The sequence below is a fragment of the Melanaphis sacchari genome, unplaced genomic scaffold (genome assembly GCF_002803265.2).
Source record: "Melanaphis sacchari strain LSU unplaced genomic scaffold, SCAv2.0 Contig49_pilon_pilon, whole genome shotgun sequence".
Classification (NCBI taxonomy): Eukaryota; Metazoa; Arthropoda; class Insecta; order Hemiptera; family Aphididae; genus Melanaphis; species Melanaphis sacchari.
The window spans coordinates 1,641,708-1,667,092 of NW_020271334.1; the positions used below are offsets into that span (position 1 = coordinate 1,641,708).

At 26.5% G+C, this 25,385-nt stretch overlaps 1 protein-coding gene across 2 annotated transcripts in view; it reads right to left on the bottom strand.

Annotated features, from left to right (window-relative positions):
- The window catches only part of LOC112598669 (discoidin domain-containing receptor 2-like), a 258,298-nt gene that overhangs the window by 68,906 nt on the left and 164,007 nt on the right, over positions 1–25,385 (bottom strand). Inside the window, exons 5-8 of one of the 2 annotated variants that reach the window (XM_025345197.1) lie at positions 14,640–14,787; positions 11,109–11,249; positions 10,815–10,996; positions 6,512–6,719 (exon numbers count right to left, since the gene is read on the bottom strand). In XM_025345197.1, the coding sequence (XP_025200982.1) occupies positions 6,512–6,719; positions 10,815–10,996; positions 11,109–11,249; positions 14,640–14,787 (679 nt within the window). The remainder of the gene's footprint in view (positions 1–6,511; positions 6,720–10,814; positions 10,997–11,108; positions 11,250–14,639; positions 14,788–25,385) is intronic. The other variant, XM_025345198.1, reaches the window with a different exon arrangement.

The window sequence follows — 25,385 nt, forward strand, 5'->3', positions numbered from 1 at the left end:
GGGAGTGTGAGAAAGAGAATAGGTAATAATTAATAATCACATAGTTAACTACCTATACCCATCATAACCAGGTGAAAAAGTCAACAGACTTTTATTAAAGTTGTATAGTTACATTGATGAAAATAAAAACCTTGTAAAAAACGACCTTTGTTTATATGATTGATTGTAACTAAGAATATCCATTGTTATTTTATATAATCAATAGCTTTTGTTATATTATTTTATATTTAATGCATTCAAATTATATCATTTTTCCATACATAGTAAACTTTTAGCAACGAAAAAATGTGCGTTACTAATTGATATTCGAAAAATATATAGGTTCAATTTGCATGTATGTCAAACGTAAATAAAAAAAAAAAAAAAAAAAAATTAAAAAGAATCAACTTAAAATAAGATTAAACATTTGTATTTAATAAAAATCATTAAACAAAAAACAAAAAATAAATAAATAACAATTTTAATAATTAAAAATATTAAGACTATTAAATATTTGAGATTTCTTTAAAAACATTCAAAAAAAGAAAATAAAGTTATTGTTTCATAAGTTATTTATTATTATAGAAAAAAAAGGGTTTAATTTTACTTCGATCGGTTATAGGATTGATGGTATAATAAAATTATAGTATTCAGAGATCGTAAATTCACATTTTTAAATGTCATAAAGTTTGCATTAGATTGATCGGCTTACCATTTTCAATACTTAATCCTCCTCATTGCGTTCCTCGATATGCTTTTGAATAATATACACCAATCCGGTAAAATATTAAAACTGCAAGGAAGATCGATGTGAGTGTTGAAAAAGAAGTGTCATGAGAGAATTTCTCTATGAACATTGAACATAAATCCGCTTTTAAGATTATAATCGTGAACCTATACATTTTTATTTATTTTTATTCATTAACAAGAGCTTGAAACTTAAGATTATTTGTAATACCATATGTGTATAATAATATAGACCATTATACAGCTGAGTTATACAATATAACTGTTTATAATTGTTGTATTTTATTTACGAACATAGTTTACTACTTTAGTCGTTATAAAGTGAGATTATGAATTGTTTATTAAATTGATTTAATTTGTATTAAGACGTATAATTATGCGATCCTTAACTTGTTAGTAGACATGTGAAATGGAATTTTGATAAATGGTAACATTTATATATTATGTATGAATAATTTTATCATATTATTTAGATAAATTACACAAGGTATATTTAACAGTAGATAAATCAAACCAATTAATATCATATAATAATCAACATGTAAATAACATAATAGTTAATAAGTATTTTTTATACATTTAAAGTAAGTTTCTAAAACACAGAATTTCGTATATCAAGAATTATAGAAATATATGGTTATGGATTGTTTTGAACTAAATTAGTACCTAAGTACGGTATTGTGTTATATTAAGATAGCATAGTATACAATGCTCATTACGCAATCTCGTAAAAAAAAAAATAGTTAGTAATAATATATTATATTATTTTATATAATCTGTTTACTTTTTTGTTCGAATTTATTATAAGACTTGATTTTTTTAATAGTTGCTTATCAAGTAGTTCACTGTGAGATTCAATTATTTATAAAATATACAAATTTTATTTTTGTAATAACGCTGTACATTTTTGATTACCTACATTATTATTATTATTTTTTTTTATTATTATTACTATTATTTATAATATCGCATCTAAAAAAAAAAAAAAAAAAAAATGTTTTATAAACATATTTTTTTTATTTTGGACGTTAATTTATAAAATGTAGTACCATTGAGAAAGAATTTGTTCATTAGTGACATTTTAATCTATGATATTTTATTTAATGTTTTTTTTTCTTTTTTTTTTTTTAATTTATTAATATTTTTGTTTTTACACGGTATTTAATGTTAAGATAGGAATTAAACTGTGCTACTGTAACTTTATGTTTGGAATCCTGTAAGTAGCTTTTAAAATAATGTTCTATTGATTTAATGTTACGGATAATTGTAAAAACCTTATGATTGGTTATAAGCTACATTTACTTTAAAGAAATAAAGCAAGGGTATTAATATTTTATAGTTGATGTCTATTAGGCTTTCATTTGATGGTATTTAAATGAATATTAACAATCTTCTGTTGTAAACATTACAATACTATGTCTATTTTATTATTGCAATAACATACATCTAAAAACGACATAAGAATAGAAATAGTTACTTACATCAAGTTAGAATTTATTTCATAGATAAACTTATCATACAGGATGATAAAAATAAACTTTATGTTATGTATTAAATATAACATCAAACATTTTTTACGCAAATGACCAGAACAGTAGAAGCAATACTTTTAAAACAATAAAAAATATACATAATCTTGTATGTTTTTGGAGAAATTGTAATGATAAAACCAGATCGCTTATAATTTTGTTTTCAAAATCAAAATATTACCCAAAAAACACAATATTTTTGTATAATACATAATATTATATTTACTACCCCTCTCAAACGACGCTTAGTATTTACATCACGCAATAGATACAAGAACTTCGATGAAAAATCTTTAAAATTTAACATTTCGTTGAGATTATGTATTTAGAGTATATAGTGTATCATAAATAATATTAAAATGGTCGTAGTAGTAGCCTAAAGGATGACTTATCGTTAAAAATAGTGCTAATAGTATTAATACGTTTATTATTGTCATTGACAAATATTTTCCCCTCAAATTCTCCACTTTTACATGGATAGTATACTAAGTTTTCTTGATTTTCACTTTTAGATTTCATGTGTAGTTAATACTTAATATTCAGCTTAAATACGTTCATGAATATGGTTGAAAATTGACAATCACTCATAATTTAAGGAGCGAACTTTGTTCGAAGTTTTCATTGTTATCTGAGACAACATGAGTTGGTGGTGCTCAAAGTGTTTTATTCAATTTAAACAAAATAGGTGAGTTATGTTATACAGTATCATATTTCAATCTCGCATTCTGACAATAATACGTTAAAACCGTTGATTCGCTGTTATCTATAAATGTGTGTGAAGTTCAAAATTAAAAAAATAAATATTCTAAATGGTAATAATTTTCTTTAAACATTACGTATAATAATAGCTAATTAATAAAAAATATATATAATGTAAATAGTTATAATATTATATGATAAGTTTAAATACAATATAGAGTACCTACTAAAAAGACTGTTTGTATAAGTGCAATTGTATTATAGAATAAAGTACCTAACATAACATAATCATTAACTTTTTTTTAAATTATGTTCTCATAATAATGATCGCCGTCTCTTAAGCACTATTTTAATGAAACCATTTAATGCTAGAATGAATCTTAAGCAGCCACATATTTTTTTTTTGTTAAATGATTATTCCGCAAAAGTACGTTGTATATGATAAACGGCGTATAGTTTTTAAATTAATATTTAATAAACATTTATATCAGAAACCATTATAAAAAAAACCTGTACTTTAAATCGACCGTTTCTCTATCTTGCACTATGTATAGAATAAAAACTTACTTATACTTGTAAATTAATATTAATTTAAATATAATCAATGGCAATGCTATCTATGGCCGGTTAACTACGCCACTTAACGAATATATTATTTGGGACAAAATTATAATATTGAAGAAAAAAAATTTAAATATTTAATGAGATTTTTTGTATCGTGTATTCTTAAGAAAGCTTTTATTATAAAAGCCAAGTAGTTTATGGTGTAACTATATATGCGTTATAAAGCATTATGTGCTTAAACTATTTAAAAAATTGTACTAACAATGAGAAATAACAAGGAGGTAATCATGAAATGTCAACTGGTGTCTCATAAGCTATTTACCCTGTTAAATTATGTTTAAAATACGAGACAAAGTTAGCATAACTAGAGGTCGAGTACAAAGGCTATTTCAATTATTACACCAAAGTTCACATAAAGATTTTTACGACCAAAACAGAAGAAAAAAAAAACGTAAAAAAAAAATAAGAAACAAAACATGAAACAAGTTTATAACGTAAAGCACACTATAACGTGGCAATAACTTTTTACAGAAATTTAATTGCGAGAAGAATAACTTGATAACAAAATAAGAAAACATTTTGAATTGGCCCCATTAAGGGAATTGTAGGTCTCTTAAAATATTATTTTCTCGAAAAAAAAGAGTATAATGAAAAAACAAACAAATAAAAAAAAAACATAATTTTCTTAACATTTTTTGTCATTTAATATTTTTAATATTTTTCGTTTCATGCAAATTTAAAACCTAAATAGAGCATATTCAGTCATTATTATTTATTATTTTTTTTATTAGTTATAAGTTTCAATGGATTTTCTGGTTTATGCGGAAGCAAACACGCCTAATGATCATACAATATACAATAATTATAATTTATCCAAAGTAGTAACATTTATGGACTTCATCGTGTCTTAAATTAGTTTTTGTGTAAAGAATATTTTTATTTTACTATAATATTTGTTCCGTCAAAATTTCATAAAATAAAATATACATAAATAATTATATTGTCTTATAAAAATATAATATAATACGTACAGTTTACGTTCCTTGAAAGTATTCGAATATTTAAATATTCTTATTACTAAACAAAATGAACACATTCACGTGTTAATCAAGTTTAAAACTTTTAAACGGGACATCTGTTCCTGGGTAGTCCGATCAATATTCATTTAGTTATAGGCACATCTATACAATTGATATCGGTTGTTACCTACTACATGCGTTGTAATTCTTGATTTTAAATCACTGATTATTTTTGTCAATATTACACCAATGTTTTTAAAATACCAAAACTATATAAGTATGATTAAATAAATCAAAAATAAAAGCTTTTTAAAAGAAAGATTAGAATCGTTTTTAAGTTAAACAATATTATTCAGGAAGTAATATTTTGTTTACAATATTCATTGAGTTTTTAAATCATGTACACACAACGTATATTGTGCATTCGTATATCATATTAAAATGTAACACATTCAAACCAATATCAAAGTATACTCGTATTATGGATACAATAAAATCTCTTCTTACTAATAACAGTTTAAGATGTTATTAATTAAGTGTTTCGATTTATTTATTTTGATTGAATATCAAACAATGATAGCACGATTTAAAATCAGTTCGGAGATAGTTTATCAATAAAAAAAATGTCTTGTTTTATTTACTATATGGTAGAGAGCGCTCAGTCAACAAAAAGTAACTAAATTGCTTCTTTGTAAAATTATAAAAGTAAATATAAATAATAATAAAAAAAAATATATTTATGTATAATGTAATTATACACATAATAAATATTTTGAAATTAACTGTAATCGTATAAAATATTTTAGCCTTTTTACACTTCTCTACCTTACAGGCTTTTAATAACATAATTATTTGTACTCATTACAAAAAATTAATTTAATTTTGACATAAGCAAATCAGACAAACTTATTCGTCTTTAATTATGTAAATATCGATACCAACGCGAGTGTATTGAAATACGTAGAGACGGTATGATATACACACTACCACGCTCGCGGTATAACGACTATAGCAGTACCTATTACCTGCTAATTTAGTTGCTCGAAATGTTGGGCACGCAAATACCAAACAATGTTAATTCCGGAGTAATGACGACGGAAAATCGATATCACGCGTTCGGTTTTTCGGCATACTTCCGCATAATATTGCAATAATGTTAAAATATCACAATGCTACGTTACACTCTACGCATTCCACGAACCTATTACAAAAGCTTGGTTATAGATATTATAATTTGATGTCAACATGTCATAATATTAGAATTTCGTCGGATATAATAATATTACGCAGAAGGAAATGTGATAGCGTTGGTGGCCGGCGACAGATCGGTTTGATTTTTCAAGTGTTTGCGGCACGGTACGCAGTAATGTCACACGGAAAACCGCAGAGGTGCTGTGGGCCATGGACCTGAGGTACGATCGCAGTTTAATAACAATTCACCCGAATACCTGAGTTCGGGTTATAATCACGACCGGTCGGGCCGCTTCGTAGGAAATTATTCAAGTATTTAACGAACAGTCGCGGTCAAAGGCCTGTATAGTTTCACACTATATAATATCATTATGATAATAGTATATACGCAGTGTAAGCGAGAATGAGCTGTAGGAGATATAAAGTTTTCGGCATAATTATACAGGAACAAGTACGGGCGTATTATCATAATTTCAATTTGGTATAGTGTTATGAGTATAGATGAAAGTTAAGAGCAGTGTTTTACATTGATTGGGTTGGCAAAAAATAATAAACCGCGATGAAGGGACTTGGCAGTTTACCGACAATAAATGATTTAAGCCGCTTTCAAACGAAATTTATAAAAAAAAAAAAGAAAAAAATGGGAAGTACCATTCTGCGATGAGACATCTTAACACTTTCTCTCCTCAAAACGCAAGCGACAATCGGCATAATTATATCGTCGTAAATCTATATTGTGATTGGATGCATATAGAGTGTATTTTATGCGAGGACATGGCTTACCTGATTCGAACGATATCTCGCTGATCATCATCCATTTGTTGGCAAAAAACAGCTGCAGCTTGAGAAATCTGCCGGTCCGGTGGTGAAGTTTGACCGTGACGTTTCTGGCCTCGGGCATGATGGTGTCTGCCGGATACGTGTACGACACGGGTTCCGGAAAAAAGTGTTCGCCTCCCACGCTAAAATAGGCTTTGGCATGTGAAAAAACCTGAAAAAAAACAATACGAACGCAATATGTTGTATTATAATATACGATATATTTATACGCATATATTACTGGTACCTAATTGGCTTACGTATGTGAATATCTATACAATACATATAAAAAAGTATTTTCAAATTTTATTGTTCTATACTACCAACGAAAATATACACTGTATTATGACTGTATTTGTGCACCAGTGGTTCGAATTAATGTATTAGCTTATAATTATTGTATTCGTGTGTTTATATTATACTCGTCGAAAAACTTGAAATATTGACATTTAGTGTTTGTGTTCAAAAACCAAACAAAAAATAACGCCATCACATTCCAATAGAAAATACTAGTATATATATATATGTGTGTGTGTGTGTGTGTTATAATTGTCTATGGGTTACTTTATGAACGTTGTATATAAAACGTGTAAATATAATATGTAACATATGGTTTGTGTGTGTAAAAATAACCTTCGTTTTCCCAAACTTTTCGAGAAATACCTTTGAAACAAATAAACTTTTCATACACAGATTCAAATAATGTGCTGTATACATTGTACGTATTATTGAAACTTTGCATACATATTAGGTCGTTGACTCACACACGCTCACATACATTTAAAACAGCGCACGTATGATACGGCTGTCTCATTTCTTATTCGATTCGTTGTTGTCAATTTCAATAGTACTAATATGCTTTACGCGAAATAGAATAGAATCCATTTACAAACGGTGTAAGAGTAAGAATCCCCCTCCCCCATCCACCGACAAGTTTGACATTAAATGCAACGGCCGTCTGTCTGTCCCTTTGTGCGCATCACTGCCCGAGGCAATCGACTATCTTTTCAGAATCCTAACTTCAATCACCTTCGAGATGCGGTTAAAGACTGCAGACGTTATAGCTATATAATACACTGTATATTAGCAGGTTGACTACAAGTACTTCACTTCCGCCTTTACCAAACCACCGAATAAGTACTAGATGATTGGCAGAGCCGTATTGATAAATATGATACCTGGTAGTAGATTTTCAACACCTCTCTTTACGACTCATCACAAGCAAAATAAACACTAATAACTACATTATTTAATAATATTATATGGAAATTAGATATGTTATTGGTTTTTCAGTTGGGCTGTGGGTACGGTACAACATTATATTATTGACAATGTCAGTCAATGAGTACTTGTGACATCGAGGTAAATCGCTTCCACGTAGTGTACCCCAAGCAACGTCTTAGACGACTAAATATTTACCAACAACGGCGACCGATCTGTCTATATAATGGAGCTCCCAGTCTACAAAATTAACATCAACAACATCACTCATCACCAAAACAGCTCTTATCAAGGTCAACTGACTCGAAACGTAGGATCTCAAATCTACGTCTTATAATTAAATATTGAAGAAATCAGTCATAACAAAAGTGAATACTTCACCAGAATAGCCCACGACAACGATATCTCAGTTATATAGGAACAGTCCAGGGACCAAGGATACAACTTGGCATTTACATCCTACCACAAAAAGTATAGAACTGCAGTTAATATACATCAAGATTCACAAACCTGGGATGAAATTACTATACGTGAATATATAATGAGTACTTAATTAATTTGTAAGATACGTCCAAATTTTGGTATAATCGTATTAATTTTTTTTAAATATTTATACACTGGCAAATTAAAATATAGTTGTAAATATTTTAGCACGCTCATATTTAACAAAATTTAATTTTTTAGGTTAGAAAAAATATAAATCACAAGAGCTAAACCGATATTTTAACTAAGAACGATGTGTAAACGCTTAGCTTAGTCAAAATTTTTTTCTAGGGAATAATACAATGCTTTTAAATATCTAGTTTTCAAATTTGTACAATAAAAATAAGCCCAATAAATTTAGCGAAGTCATTTAATAAAGATAAATTCCAAAAACTTGATCTCCAATTTCAGTATCTAACCTTTCTTAAAATCATAATATATTTCACGGCCCTGCAGAGCACAATAATTCGTTATTTTCATTATTAAACGGATATTATATGCCCATTAAAAACGATTTTAATATCCAATTCAAGGTCGAATTGGTATTGTATCATCAATTCAATTTCGAATTAAACATTAAATGTTTTACTAATATATTATATACCTTCATATTGATTTTTAATTAATGTTGGATTATAATAAATCATGGGTTCAATTACGTTGTACAAAATACATGCTATTTCCTTTAACCAATATTGCATAAACATTAACATTGAATTTCATCGGAATTAAAATATTACATTTCTATAATAACTACTAAATTACAATATTTAAAGTGTAACAATAATCCAATTATGTTAAAACAACATTGTATTCATATTGTTTTTACTGATATAAAATTAAACATTACGCTATGTCTGCTCAGTGATCAATAGTATTAAAATGTTGAAAATATAATAATTTTGTTTTCAAAAGGTTTATTATACATTTAAATTCACGATTCTACTAATTGGAAATTAAACGTTACTATGATAAAAAAAAAAAATTCAATATTTATTAAAAGATTAGTCTAATAACTATTGGACTTATTTTAATTTAATTTTTAACATGTTAATTTTTGAATTTTAATAACAACAGGTTTTAAATAAAAATTGGTAGGTGATTCACATTTATTCTGAAACGTATTACCTATAAGTAATCTTATTGACCTAAACTCGTGTAATGCAATGTATCATCATCGGCAGTCATGTAAAAATAACATACAATAATAATGATCAATTTGTAAATATAATTGGCCCTTTAAAACTGAAAGTGATGTTAACAATATTGTACTGTTGATACAAATATCTAACTAATTAAGCGATAACAACGTCTTCTACTATACGATATGATATGTATAGGTAGAAGACAGAATTTCGAAAACTTTACGAATAGTGTAAGCGTAAATAACTGGAAATTTGCTCTGCAAATGAATTTCATATTTTTCTATATCTCCATAGATAAATGAATTTTTAAATATCTATACAACACTTATTAGCGTTTTTAAAAATGGTTAGCAACTTTCATTGTTTTATTTTTGGTTTTTATAATTGGATCAAAAAAAAATTTACATAGTTAAATTAAAACGGAAATATATATATATCAATTGAAAGCATTTAAAATTTATCTAAATTTAATAAAGTTGAATAATACTTATTAGAAACATAATAATTGTATCATATAGTTAATTGTTTATAAATAGCTTCTTCTTTTTTTTTTCTTTTTTTTTTGATATAAATAACTATATAACTTTGAACAAAACGTATTTTTTAGTGACTAAAATCAATAATATAATTTTTTTTTTTCATTTTATCTATCTGTAGCCACAATACCAATAAATAAATAAAAAAAAATATGTCAAAGAAAATTGTTGATGTATTATATGATATTATTTCAAGAAGGTAATTTTGATGTATTGAAAATAAATTATAAAACTTTTACAAACTTATACACTTTAAAAACTAATAAAAACCATATTAATTGTCGAAAGTCATGAAAGCGATATTGGCACTATTGATCACGAATTTCAAATTAATAAATGTCGTAAATAACGTTAAATTTTAAATAAAATAAAATAATTTGTCGAAATAAAACGTTCTGTTCAATAATTTAAACTAACAAATAGTCAATCTTATTAAAAAAAAAAAAAATTATTTCTTTTTCTTAATTTTCATAATACTATATAATATATAGTAAACGTAACTGTCTATAATTTTAATTGATAAAATATCAATCGCGTATTTACTATGCATGTACGTACACTGTACAGACTAATATAAAAAATTAAAAAACACAATTTAGGTACTTATTATTATGTATATATATATATTGTATATATAATAAAAGCCTATAGGAATACAATAAAGTGGCCTTCTGTCATTCATTATTATTATTGATGTATTACAATTAGAAGAGCTTAAAATACTAGTTGAACGTGATAAAATGAGTTTAATATTGAAACACATCATATCACACATAATAAAATAATGTTGTATTATACTCATGAAAAAAAAAAAAATTAAATTGATTTCTACTTTACATTTTGCTCGTCGAAATTAATAGATTTAAGTGAAAATAAACTTACTTGTACACCTTGACGAAAGTCATTATTGGAATGCATGTACAGAGCGGTGAAGTTCCGGACGACGTCAAACTCGAAAGTCATTTCTACTGATGACCCATAGCCCATAGTATCGTTTTTCCATCCTACCCATTCGTTGTACTCTGTGGAAAACGACTTTGTTAAGTGGCGGAGAAAAAATAATTCTAAAAATAGCATTGGAAATCGATCACCGGTAACGAATAAACAGTGTACAAAATGCGTACGTAATGTACATCGTAAATTTATAACCAAATATTGTTATTATCGCTGACTTACTTTTCACGAACGGTTCATCAATTCCGTATCGACCGTCGCAGAGCTGTCCTATACCGCCGACCAATATACCGCCTTCCTCGCGACCGTCGTAACCCGTGTCTTTTACATCACCCTGTATTACCGAATAGCTGATTACACCTTCTGTAAAATATAAACAAAAATATTCATTATGTTAATTTATCCAATAAATTTTTTTATAACGATATATTGTATGTGTGTTTTTTTTTGTTTTTTTTATTGTTATTGTTGTTTATATTATACGCAGTTTGCTTATCTTATCTTATAAAACACATATCATTTCTATTATGTTTTTGATGAAACCTAACGAGAAGTTGATATCCCAAGCAATTTTTTTTTCATCTCATCGCATACTACTCCGTGTATAACTAGGTCAACATAGAATTAAATAACAAATTACTTAGAGAGAGTACCTAATATTTTGCTGGAAATAAAATTGTATATTCTGCTGTTTCGTTAACCGTAGAGAAGTTTATTCACGACATCCTTAAGGTGTTCGTTATAAATATTTAGAGTTACTAAATAGTACAAATTCCTAAAATACGAAAATCTGTCATGGATGTGAAATTTAAATCTGAATACTTATTAAAACATTTTGCGCACTATGAACAGCCCGAGTTGAATGCAATATAGTGAATCTCATTATTCAACTACATAAAATTGTTTTTCAGTCATGGTTTCAAAATTTAAAATCTCTACAGTTTATAATTAAATTAATTAACCTTGATTTTATTTTCGTTAAATTTAACAAAAAAAAGTTTTCGGTTCTAACTATAATAACTAGGTACATTGGTAGTCCACGTTAGTAGTATAATATGATATACCTAAGCATCAACAAAATATTATATTGAACAAAATTCAATTAATCCAATAAAAAAAGGTGTTTAAATAAAGTTTAAAGATAAAAAGATTTTATAAGTTATGTAAACACCGAGTATCAGTGCAGATTTATCAGTCAAAAGTTTTTAACTATTTCAAATATCTTATAAATAATTGAACGAGCTTGTAAGTAAATCGTTCAAGTTATTTTCTTTTGAAGACAAAAGAATAAGTATTGAATAAAATAGTTTTGATTTTTTTTTTTTATCTAAATACTTACTTAGTCATGCAACAGTAATAAGCCTATGTTAAATAATAGTTATATACGCTTCAAAGCCTACAAATTGGATAATTCTTACATTTTACACGATAATTGGCAGATATTGCAATTTACGAGTATTGTAGTAATAATAAGAACGTTGTTCTCAGAGACGTTTTCAGGATATTTCAATGGAGGGGAATGAAAAAAATAGTTACATAATAAGCCATAAGATTAGGTTAGGTTAGCTAAATTAAGATTAAGAAAATAAAGAACCTTGGGAGGGGATCTATCCCCCATATCCTCCCCCGTGAGAACGCCCATGGTTGTTCTTGTTTTTATTTTTTGATCATAGATAAAATTGTTGACTTTTTTAAAGTTCCTCAATTATTACTTTTTCTTCATCAAATTTGTATAATATAATATATGTTAATAGTTGGAATAAAATATAATAAATAGATTAACATATTAAATTTATTTATAGGTACTATCAAAACTCAATGACATATTGCGTTAACACATATGTACCCATATGCCTAATACATAATATTTTTAATTTTTGTTGCATAAGATATCTAAAAATATGCAATTTTAATTTTAAATTGTATTTTAATACAGTATTTAGTTTTTGTTATGGATTTTTTAAGTCTTACAATTTTTTTTTATTATTTTTGAAAAAGAAATATCATAAAATACACATAACTCACCATAGATACTTATATATAATATATAAATTGCCTAGTAAAATCAGTTACTATACGCTAAATACTTACATAATTGTTCAGTATTTTGATTTAAAATTTGAATTAATTACATAATTAAAAAAATTCATGAATAATTATTCCAAAAAAATTAAAGATTCAAATATCAGAGTTTATCAAATCAACAAAGAAATCACTAATTAAGAGTCTACCAACAGCAATTACAAATGTTTGAGACCAACACACACGTCATTTATGGTTAATAGAATATTGCATAAGATCTTACTATAAAAGTATTAATAAATAACGCATTTTAAATTTCAAACAATTTTCTTTATAAAAATATATTTTTTTAATCGTCAAAGTTTAATTTTACCATGATATATTTATTATTTATATAGTATTTTATTTTGTTGTTTTTCTATATTATAATAAAATATATATTTTTAAAATTATAATTAAACACATAGTTCAATAACTTTAAAAAACCTCGAAAATTCACATCAATAAAAAACATATCCAATGAAAATCTTACACTCTTTACTAAACCACAGTTTAAATCAACAGTTTAAATGTTCTTTACTAATATACAACACCATAACTAAACTATTATTAATTTACACATGCTCAGTATAGACTGCTGTCTTCCGAGTGGACATAAAAAAATTGCGAATTCCCCAAAACAAATTCTTAAGAATAGTAAACTCAAAACTCTTGGTAAAAATCCCAACAATATGAAGAATTAACTAAAATATTATAAAGTCAGTAATAACCTGATAAATGAAACTAAATAACATCCTCCTATTACAAGCAGTTAAAAATTATAATCCAGATTAAAACAGGTACTCTCACAATGCGGCATTTTCCTAGAAAACTAAACTGACAATTAATAACAAATATATATTTTTATACTTGTTTGAATTTATTATACATTTACAACAATACAAACTTTTCACGTTGCCACGGTTAATTAGTTAAATCGATTTATTAAAATACTGAACAATAAATTATAGTGGGTGTTTTTACTGGTTGAACGCAAACTTATGTAATCGTATTATGATATCGATGAAAGTACACGCATTTTTAATGGCGAGCTTAAAATCACGTATTTTCTATAAGCTATATATAATATGTAAATAGGTAAGCAGTTTATAAAACTATATGAACACGGGTAAACATGTAATAAAATAATTGTGGTCTTGTAACAGTTTAAAAAAGTTAAATGCAAATGTGAACTTTTTCAAAACGCTGAAAAATAATATGAATTAATTCAAAATTTTCGAAGTTTCACGTGTGCATAACTGCATATAAATATTCGCACAGCCTTGGTATAATATTATCATTCAGAACATACACTAAACACACGCGCATAAAATATACGTCCACGAATAATATCATGTAATGCTTTGTGCTGGTTTATTTATTTATTTTTTTAATTTTCACAAAGTTATGAGTTACGCTATTTGTATGAATGTAAATGATTATTTTGATACATGACAATTCGTATTAAAATATCTACAGGTATTTAAAATTATTATTATGCATGATGGTATGGGTATTGTTACATACAGATACATGCTGCAGGTCGATGATAGCTGACGGCTGAATCGACTCTAGGTAACTTATTTTAACCATGTTAACAATAAGTATCAACGACCCTTTTGGAAAACGAAGTGATCCTTAAAAGCTTTATAGTGTAATAGTATAATATTTTGTTATTCAGTATACCCTTACCGTAATGATAACAACCGATAATCTCAGCTCGAAGGCAAACCATACGTGGCTGTCCGCTGTAAGGCACTAAACGAATTTTCGATGCTATGATTGCTGGCACCAAAGACCTGTCTACTATTGTATTCGTGTCCCTGTTTGCTTGCAACACCTGTAAACAAAAACAGAAAATGTAAAAATATATGCAAGTGTTTTGTAAGTTTTGTTATTTGTTATACAAAATAAAACAAACGATACAAGTTATTTTAATTTTAGATTCAGTATGCGCAGCGTCTTACGACAACCTGTTGACAAATCATTTTTTTAAACGAGAGCTACTAAAACAGTAGATATTTTAAAAAACAACATAAGTAAATAAAATAATTAAGTGTATTATAATATTTAAATTTCAAATATAGCTTCTATCCGCATATTTTCACGTACAACAAGTCCTTTTAAACCCCAATTGATATTTAAAATATACAATTATATTATATTATCTTGTATTATGGTCAATATATTCCTTCCTTCCACTTTATATACAAATAAAATTATCATTTTATAAATAAATCATAATATTACACTGTTTAGATATATTTAGTAGGCACAGAGGAATTACCCTAATAAATACAACGTACAAGATATTTTAAAGGATATTATTAAAAAGATTGACACTCATAATAGAAGAGTATAATAGAGAACGCCAGTATGGATTTCAAATAGGTATAGCAGACACACTATAAGAAAATATGAAATATTGACTATGATGTAATCATAAAATATTAACTTAGAGGGGAAAATATTAAGAAGTAGACCAATAGATCAAAGAGACAATAGTTTGACGATGTAAGTCGAGACATAAGGAAACTGAATATAGGAGATTTGATGAACATTTATTATTCGTGTAAGAGAAATGTGGAAAAGTGTCACACTTTGATGGTGACAAAGACTTTAGTAAAATCATAAACCTAAAAGAATAAGATAGGTACGTCAAGAATTGGGAGTGTAATAATTTACGTGTATAAATTAATAATAATATTATTACAATAATTTAGAAATTGTGTAATTATAAACATTTTTTAGCTGGCTGCTTACATTTGGTGCGTATTACATAATATTGTCTGAAATTAATCGAAATTTTCACGTGTGAGATGAAATATTGAGTGCTAATTGTAGAACACGGCTATTGTTATTGAAATATACGCAACTTCCCTCTCTAGAGCCATTGAAATTATGAGAAGGTCCCTGTAGAATAATAATTAATTCCCCAATACGTCTCGACAATATTCAATTTTCAAGTATAAAACATAATTTCACGGTCTCATACTTTTCATCATTTCCAATACGGTTTGTGGCGGCCACATTCAAATTATCACTCAACGGCAGAAACAAAGTTTTCTCATTAAACGTTATGTTCCTATATAGTGTATATATTGTATAACACCACTAAAGAATATAGTATACCTACCTAATAACACATATAATATTCATATATTATATAAAATATGTACATTTTATATACATTATACATTACACATACCGCATATATGGATGCATATCCATACATATACATATATATATATATATATATACATGTATACATTACTTAAACATAATCAGTATTATATAAGTGCGTCTACATACTCACTTTGTATGCATGTATAATGTGTGTATATATATATATATATATATATATATATATATAAGCAAAATTGTTTTCCAATTATATGGCTAGACTATAGTATGTTATCTGATATTATTAAAAATCGAACGGAAAATTCACTGCAAATATCAAAATTAAATAATATTTTAAATCTCTAATCGACATACGTTATATCAAAAATTTTAGTCATAAAATAGAATATATGTACGACATATACTCACATATTACGAGTATAAAAGAGATATTGATTTTCAAATCCACCATAACTATTTAACTATATAACATTAATAATTATAATTTATAACTACCCATTTTAAATTCAATTTTTATAGACAAAATTTTAAATAAAATATTTTGTTTCGTAATATAATTATATATCATTATTTACGTATAAAAAAATATAAAAAATAAAAACTCTAACATCGAATATTAACTAAAAAAATAGACAATTAAGTACCGGTATGTGGCATGTGTATCAATGAATAGGTCACTGTATGGGTTAAATATGCATTTGTTGATAAAATAATTGTAGATGAAAAATTAATTTGAGCAAAAATATTTAGTTTTAGTTACCACATGTTAGGATATTATTTTTTCTGATGTCGTAACAGGTTTGTGCAAAAACATTATGGTCTATATAAGTAATAAATACGTAATATTATGTAAGTTTTTATATATGTATAGTAAATACTTTTTTTATTGTAAGTTATATATTATAAGTTTATAAGTTAGAAATGATATATATTGAACATAAATAAAAACTAAAAAGCTATAATAACCCATAACCCTGACGTTTCGTATGAACTTTAACAATGTAAATCAAAATTGATTGGGACTTACAACGATAATTTAAGTGAACTGAATAAATTTCGATATCACAGACAATTTCAAAGATCAATTTATAAATTAAAAAAATTGGTTAAATTATTGTAATTTTATTGATTATTACACAAATTTGACGTAAAACATTTTTCACATATTTAAATTATCATAAATATTATAGGTTAGATGTCTAATCCTTATTAAAATATAATAAGTATAGCGCTTATATATTTCAAAACAAATTTTTAAAGTAAATCTCCCTTTCACTTAAATGTCCAAAAGTACTATCTCTTTAGGGATATCAAATGCTCAAAGTTTGTTTTAAATTTGAACACTAACTAGGTAAATATACCCAATCACGCTACATTTGGTTTGTCAACATATCTAAAATTTTGATTTGTTACTTGTTAGTTACTATATTCTAAATTAACAAATGGTGTTCAAAATATTTTGTTAAATTGCTAAGCTATAATACATAATAATATATTCACTAAAAAAACAACTGATGTGTAATTTTGAGTGCAAGCTTAGTTTTTAAATCACAAATTCCACCTTAATATTTAGCTAGGAATGTTTACTTTTTAAAATTAAAATTTTTACAAGATTGAATGACAATACATCAATTTGTTTTAAAACTAAAACATAATTTTCAACATATGATAAAAACATTTATATTTGTTTCATTTTAACATAGCTAATTGTTAATGTTTAAAAGCACCAGTCATTAATATTGTCTAACAGATATTTTATTGATTTTGTTAAAACGTTAAAATTTAATAACAGATCAACAACAAAACATTTACAGAAATGAATATAAATCTAATTTTTTTGTTTATAAATATTTATAAAATATAATAGAATAGACTTAATTATAATGAAACATAAAATAGTCTTTAATAAATATTGCTTCAAATCTCAAATTGTACTAACCATTATTTTCACCTACTATTCTTCCAAATGTTAATATAACATACTTACCTAATAAATGTATAAATGGATATATTATATTTTAGTACCTATTAATATTGTTATGATTTATGAAAAAATGCGATGTAAAAAATACTTTTATACTATATCATTTTTCTGATAAATTATAAAAAAAAATTTTTTCGTTACAAATGATTTTTATGAAACTGCATTTTATAAGATTCAATTTTATGACACTCAACTTTCAAACACTTGACTAGGTATTAGCACCATGAGAACATTATACAACACTTGGACATCGCAAGTGTATTGAAGTACATTACATCTAGTTACGTAATACGTAATGTACATATGATGCATATTATAGTATTATATTTATGTACAAAGTATATTAGTGCCCTAGACTCAAAAAAATATATGAAATTACCTACGTAATATATTATATACTCGTATATATGTATTACTGTTCTACATTGAATTTCCATTTGTGCATGCGTGCAAGACTATCGTAACTGAATAGTTTAAAACCGTGCACAATTATAATTAAAGTATTGTGTCGAAACGTTTATACGATAGTTTATAGATGCACCTAAGTATACTCATCAATATTCATTGATGTCAACATAACAAAATTTCACATAAATCATAACACACATTACCTGTAATATTGTATAACATAACGTTCGGTATAAATGGTCATCGCGAGTATACGCTGTCCACTAATTTCACGCATCGGCCAACGTGTACGTTTCATACTCATATACAAACACGTGCACTTGCATATTGCATATTTAATACGTTCGTAATACTAACCGTGCAGGTGCGCGATAAATAGAATACTATAATAATATTTTATCCCAACAGTGTTATTAAAATAATTTTAATATTATAAGCTTTTGAAGAATTACAAAAATGTAACTTATATTTTTGAAATATCACGATGAAAAAATGCAAAAAAAAATGTAATCCGAGGAATTCCGTACATGTTTTGATGATGAAACGCTTTTTATCATTTTTTTTTTTTTTTTTTTCATCGTAAAACGCTGAATTTCGCAGCGGAATCACTTCCCGACTACACTTAACCCCGTGTTCGGGGATATGTTAATCACACATAACATAAATCGTGCACAGATTATGAGCACAGCATAGAATGCAACCGGGTATGATATTATTTGTAACGTGAAACTATTACGAACGCTCTGTATTGCAACACCGTAATAATATAACAATATCACATACAATATTGTACGAATTGTTAATACCGAATTTTACGTGCAAAGCACGGCAACGAGTCTCGTCCGTAAGTACGTATAATATACCAACAATAATGCGCTATACGTAGTTATGATGAGAAACGGTGCAGTTCTTACATAGGTATACAATGCCTACAATATTATATGTATGTATATATATATATATATATAGACGGTGGTATAAAACTTTTGGAAAACTATCGCGTGCACACAATATATACCTGTATATGGTATATGATTTTATATTGCAGTGCGGGCCGATATATTTTATGATGGGTATCGCAGCGCGAGTGAGAATAAAAATAAAACCCACCGTTGCGTGGGGTGCCGGCGAGAGGAGGAGGTCTGTGATAAGCTTTTCGACGGGATTAATTGGCGTGACTTAATTAAGTGGCCGTCTTTTACAGTCTTCAGGTGCGGGTGAGCAGTATGGAAATAGTGCACTCCAAAAGCAAAGGCTTCTGAGCAGCTCACCCGTTCTGATACCGATCATTAGGTATAAGGTCGACGGCATGTATAACACGAGACTAGATGTTCAAACTTACATAACTACAATACAAGCAGTATAGTGTAAATTATAAATAATACGTATCCTTTACGTATGTATTTTTCTTATTTTTTTTGCCTTTCGATGTCTTATAAACATTTGCCTAAACCGATAAAACTTGATAACCACCGTTGCAAAATTTGTAGATAATATTTGAATTAAATAATATATTACATAACTTTACTTATAAACATTTACTCGGTGTATAGTTTTATATAAAAGAAGTTTATATATTTTATAAAAAATCAAACATATATCATATAATAGATTATATATAATAAACTCAGTTACAGATTTAATTAACCCTACCCCCTGTAAGCTTATGCAGATCGTGTTGGAGATATAGAATTATATATATATACTAAATAATAATTAATTTAAACATTACATGAATGACAATACTACAAATCAAATAAAAACAAAATAAATTTAATTTAAATATTACAAGTAAATATTTAAAAAATAATATTCTACATAGAACATGTTAACGAAAAATACATTAATTGCTATACGTATAAAAAAAAAATAAAAAAAATTTAAACAGTTAATATTAACGCACGTCATTATCAAATTCCAAAAACAAACATCTATATACTAAACATTTAATATAAGAAATTTTTCCCTAGGGATTTTTTTTTTTTTTTAATTTTAAAAGACATAAAACTGAAAATGGTTAGGCTTAAATAATTCACAAAAGGCCGACTAAAAGATTTATTGTCATATTTAGCCGTCAAATCACAATTTCTCAATTATCTTTTGTAACTCAACTTCTGATAATTATGTGATTTAAATTTCTTAAATAAGAACATAATGATTTTTTATTTAAGTAACTTATTGATAATAGACTAAGTCCTTTATGATTTTATTCATAAATCTCTATAAACGAATTTTAACAATATTATTTTGATTAATTATTATAGTGGATTTAAGGTGTTATCTTGGACGTCATTCCATACCAACAGACTATATTGAAAATTAGATCGATATAATGCAAATTAAACCAATTTCATTGTTTGTTTATGTGCCATATTTTTGAGTTTGACCAATTTGTAAATTATGAAAAGCAACTGTCTTAGACCTTAGTAATATACCAAATTTTTTATTTAAATGTATAATATTTATGAAAATTAGAGGCTACTACGACATTATATTGATATTATTATTGATTATTATCGAATAATAGTCGAAAAATGTTACTATTTACCCAGCTTATATTTTTACGCTTAGAACATAGCACTGAAAATAATTCAATTTGTGTACAGTTTATCGTGAATATTTCGTATATGAAAATTATAAATACGTATAAATAGTGGTTTTTATTACTACTTTGTAAACCTAATTGTACAAAAGTAATTTTAAAAAAAATGAATGAACTATTATAATATTATACGAGTATAATAAAAAATTATAGAAGATGATTCAAAAATCATCATATTATATTAAGTAATTTGTAAAACTTAGTAATTATAAATTACAGTTCAACAACGTATATTTAACTTAAAATACACGATAATCAAGTTTATTGCTATCATGTTTTTTTTTTTTTATTATTTTTTGTTACTATAAAATGTGGCATCATGAACTTCTATCAGTTAAAGTTGAGATTAACAAATTAAAAAATACCATATATAGATGTGATCCGAGCGACAATTAATGTCGTTGTGTATAAAACTCGTAAAACTATATTATTTTAAGAATAATTTTTACTTCACATCCAGCCCTTATATCGTCATGTTTTAAACAAATATAAATTTTTGAAATTAAACGAAAACTTAAGCCACATTTGTGATTTGTATGTTTTAGTTTCTAAAAAAAAAAAATGTAAATTACATCATGTACGTAAGTATTAACATTTATAATTAACATTATTTTAATTCGACGTAATAATATCTGTAATTTTACAATAAACCCTAAAATGTTAATGTTTCTAAATTAATAGTTAATTTGATTAATTTTTATTTTAGTATTAAAATGATTTAATAGTTATTATCAAATAAACGATAGATTATATAAATGTTAAATAGATTTATTACTCCACAATCTGATGCATATTAATATAATTTTTGATGTATAAAGAAAAAAAATTTTCGGTGTGTACAAAAAAAAAAACTACCAGTATAATTCATAGAACTATAGCCTTTTATCAGCATTATACCAAAGGCGCATAAGATAAATGTAATAATAATTGTAATTAGAATATTCTCATTTGAAACGTGGAAAATGTTTGATTGAAAATGTTCGTCTCCAACGTGCGCCTTTGTAATTGCTTTTATTATACACACTTATATAATATAAATGTATCTAAGTGAAAGGTTGACACAACTCCAATAGGAAAATAATAATCAAGTACCAACTGGTAATATATACCACGCCTTTATAAAAACACCACCTCCTGTGCATAACCCTTTAGCCACACTTCTCCCTGCCAGACAAAATCACAGGTACAACGAATAATATTATATTATATTCATTTGCATGCGCGTGCACAAATACACACACACACACATAGCGCCATTTCCTCACACAAAAGTAACTTTACCGCCCGCTCCGCATATCGACCTTAGTCCCGTTCGCAAACTTAATATCAATTATTATTTACCTGCGTGCACTTCAAAACTACATAATTTAAACTCCTCGCCACCGTCAACCCCGCCCCAAATACAGTTCTACTACCATCCCTTACCACCGCCGCCGCCGCCAATTGTTCCGAAATGCTCTCATTTACATAAAAAAATAACTTTACACAAACAATTAAAGGGTGAATATCAATTGGATTGGACGGCGGCCCGTAATTGTTATTAGATTCTAATTTGCTTATATAATATTACATAAACAAAGAACCCTCGTGCGCGTAGCTGTTGTAGCGCACATACGTAAATAATATATATATATATGTATTATTATAATAATATGTATACGATATACGTTTATTATTATTAACGGGTGGTGGCCCGTTGAGCTTTTTTCGATAGCACCGACCCAATGAAACGAGCACATATCACCACTGCCTACCCTGCAACCACACGTCATGTTTGCAGTATTATATTCGAATAATAATTATTATAACAATTTTACGCACACATTATCATTGTTTTCACAAGTGGGAAATTGCACGTCATTCACCACGCACATGTACCTATGAATGTATAATCGAAGTATGTCGTTCCGTATGAGCCTACCCTAGGTATGCGTATGTCGGGCGGGCGGAGTGGACGTTCAAATTTTTCCGGAAATTTCATTTTTTTTTTTTTTATTTTTTTAATAATACTTATGTTTTATTAAAAAACCCAATACTAGGTATGTGTTATTAGTTAAATTATTATCCTCGTCAAAACGATATGACGTATTATATGTGTTTAATACTTATATGCTGTAAAATAATACACTGTTGTGAAATCACACACTCGATCTGCACACAGTATGAATGTATATTGTCCGTCCGTAAATTCGGCCATGTGACGTATAACATATAGCGTGTATTCCTTTATCCGTATTATTCAAATTTACTATTCGTACGTTGGATCGGACTATTGGAGGAGGGTTAGGCGCGTAATGACATTAATCGATTACGACGGATACGGTGAACTATATAATATGTAATCAAATAATCTCTTACGAACTATTAATATCGTTTAATCTCCCAAAACGGACTGCCCCATCGACGTTTTCACAAATCCGATGTAATATAATACATATGTTATGTACATTTTTAACGATTCAATACTAAAACGTTGTCATATATTAATGCGATGAATTCAGGTTTTACATACACTTATTACGTAATATATTTTAATAATAAATTGTGTACGAAATAGTTAACATATAGGTACGTATAAATACAATAAATATTATTTATTATGCATTATTTAAAAAAAACAAATTGTCATCCACGAGCAGACATAATATTCAATAATTCAACAGGATTGCTAATGATACTATAAAATTATAATTTGTAATAATATAATAATACAATATTTCAATAATACACAAAGTTTTTTTTTTTTTTTACACTGAACAAATAAAAGCAAATTAAGCCGATTTGTATGATATATATGTATATATATATATTTAAAAAAAGGAATATAATTTACATAATAACGCAATAATGAGAATTAAACCATTTACAACAATACGGTTGAAATACTTAACTTTTTACGGGTACAATGTCATCGACAATGAAACCGTATTTATTTGTATTTTATTATTTATAATATTTATTTTATTGTTTTTGATGTTGTTTTAAATGGAACTTTAAAAATATGAGTACATGTTTATAAACAAAAATAACGACAATAGCATAAGAAGATTTAGATACTACTTAAAATATCTTTAATGTTTTATAAAACAAATTTGGTTTGAAAACTAAATGCTTTTATCGGTATTTTTTTTTTTTATGTTAATCTGTATTACCTTTAAATAATTTATTATTTCAGTATTTTGAAATTAATAAAGAAAATAATATGAAATCGTATTCAGATCTTGAAGTAAATTTTTCACAACTGTGCAAAATAATGGTGAATTATTATGTTAAATTTAAAAGCAATAATAATAATTATTGTTCCATTTAAATCGATTTTCTAATTTCTGAAACAATAATCAACAAGCTTAACCTAACATCTAAATACTTAGTATGATTTTATTTATACCTAGTTAAGTTATTGAGTATAATAGTGTTTTATTGAAAATTGATTTAATAAGGTCGTAACTCTTAAGTAAACTTTCAGCTTATTTTTTTTCACAAATGACAATTATTCTTAGTTTAAAAGCGTGAATAATAAAAAACATTTTATTGGTAATTTTTAATGTAATAAACTAAGTTAAAACATAACACTTTTAAAGCACTCTTTCAACACTAAACATTGGTTGCATACATAAAAAAACACGTCATTGAAAAACCAATCTTCATTGCTCATCCACTCAGAGTTTTAAACAATAAACATTAATTTAATTTCCATCATAAAACTTTAAAACGTAAACCCTGTCACTACAGATTATTTTATATACTTTTAGTTTCATTTAGAAAGAGAATTAACCCTTATATTTATTTGTTGTAAGATAAGAATTAAGTAAATATTTCGATTATGTTGCGAATAATAGCATTTTAACTTATCGTACATAATATATTATTATGCACAACTCATTTAAACGTTTTGCATAATATACTATAACATCACTTTATTATTATAATACATTACTCTACGTATACATAACACAAAACAAAGAATAATAGGTAGGTAGATAAAACTCTGAAAGTATTTGTTTGTGCAAGACTTATACAATTTTGGTCAAATATATATATATATCGCATGTACCACGAACTACTAAAATCATAATAGGTACCTTTTGTTTTAATTAGAACTCGCATTTTTTCTTAATACCCTTTTTACAATTATAATAATAATATGTACACGCAATAATAATGTTCTTACGTTTACCATTGCTTATAGCTCATTTATTGGTAAGAGGAAATCACAATTTGCGAACACATTTACATTTTTTTGTTTTCACATACATTTATGAAATATGGGTCACAAGGGCTTAAAAGTAATTTAATTAAA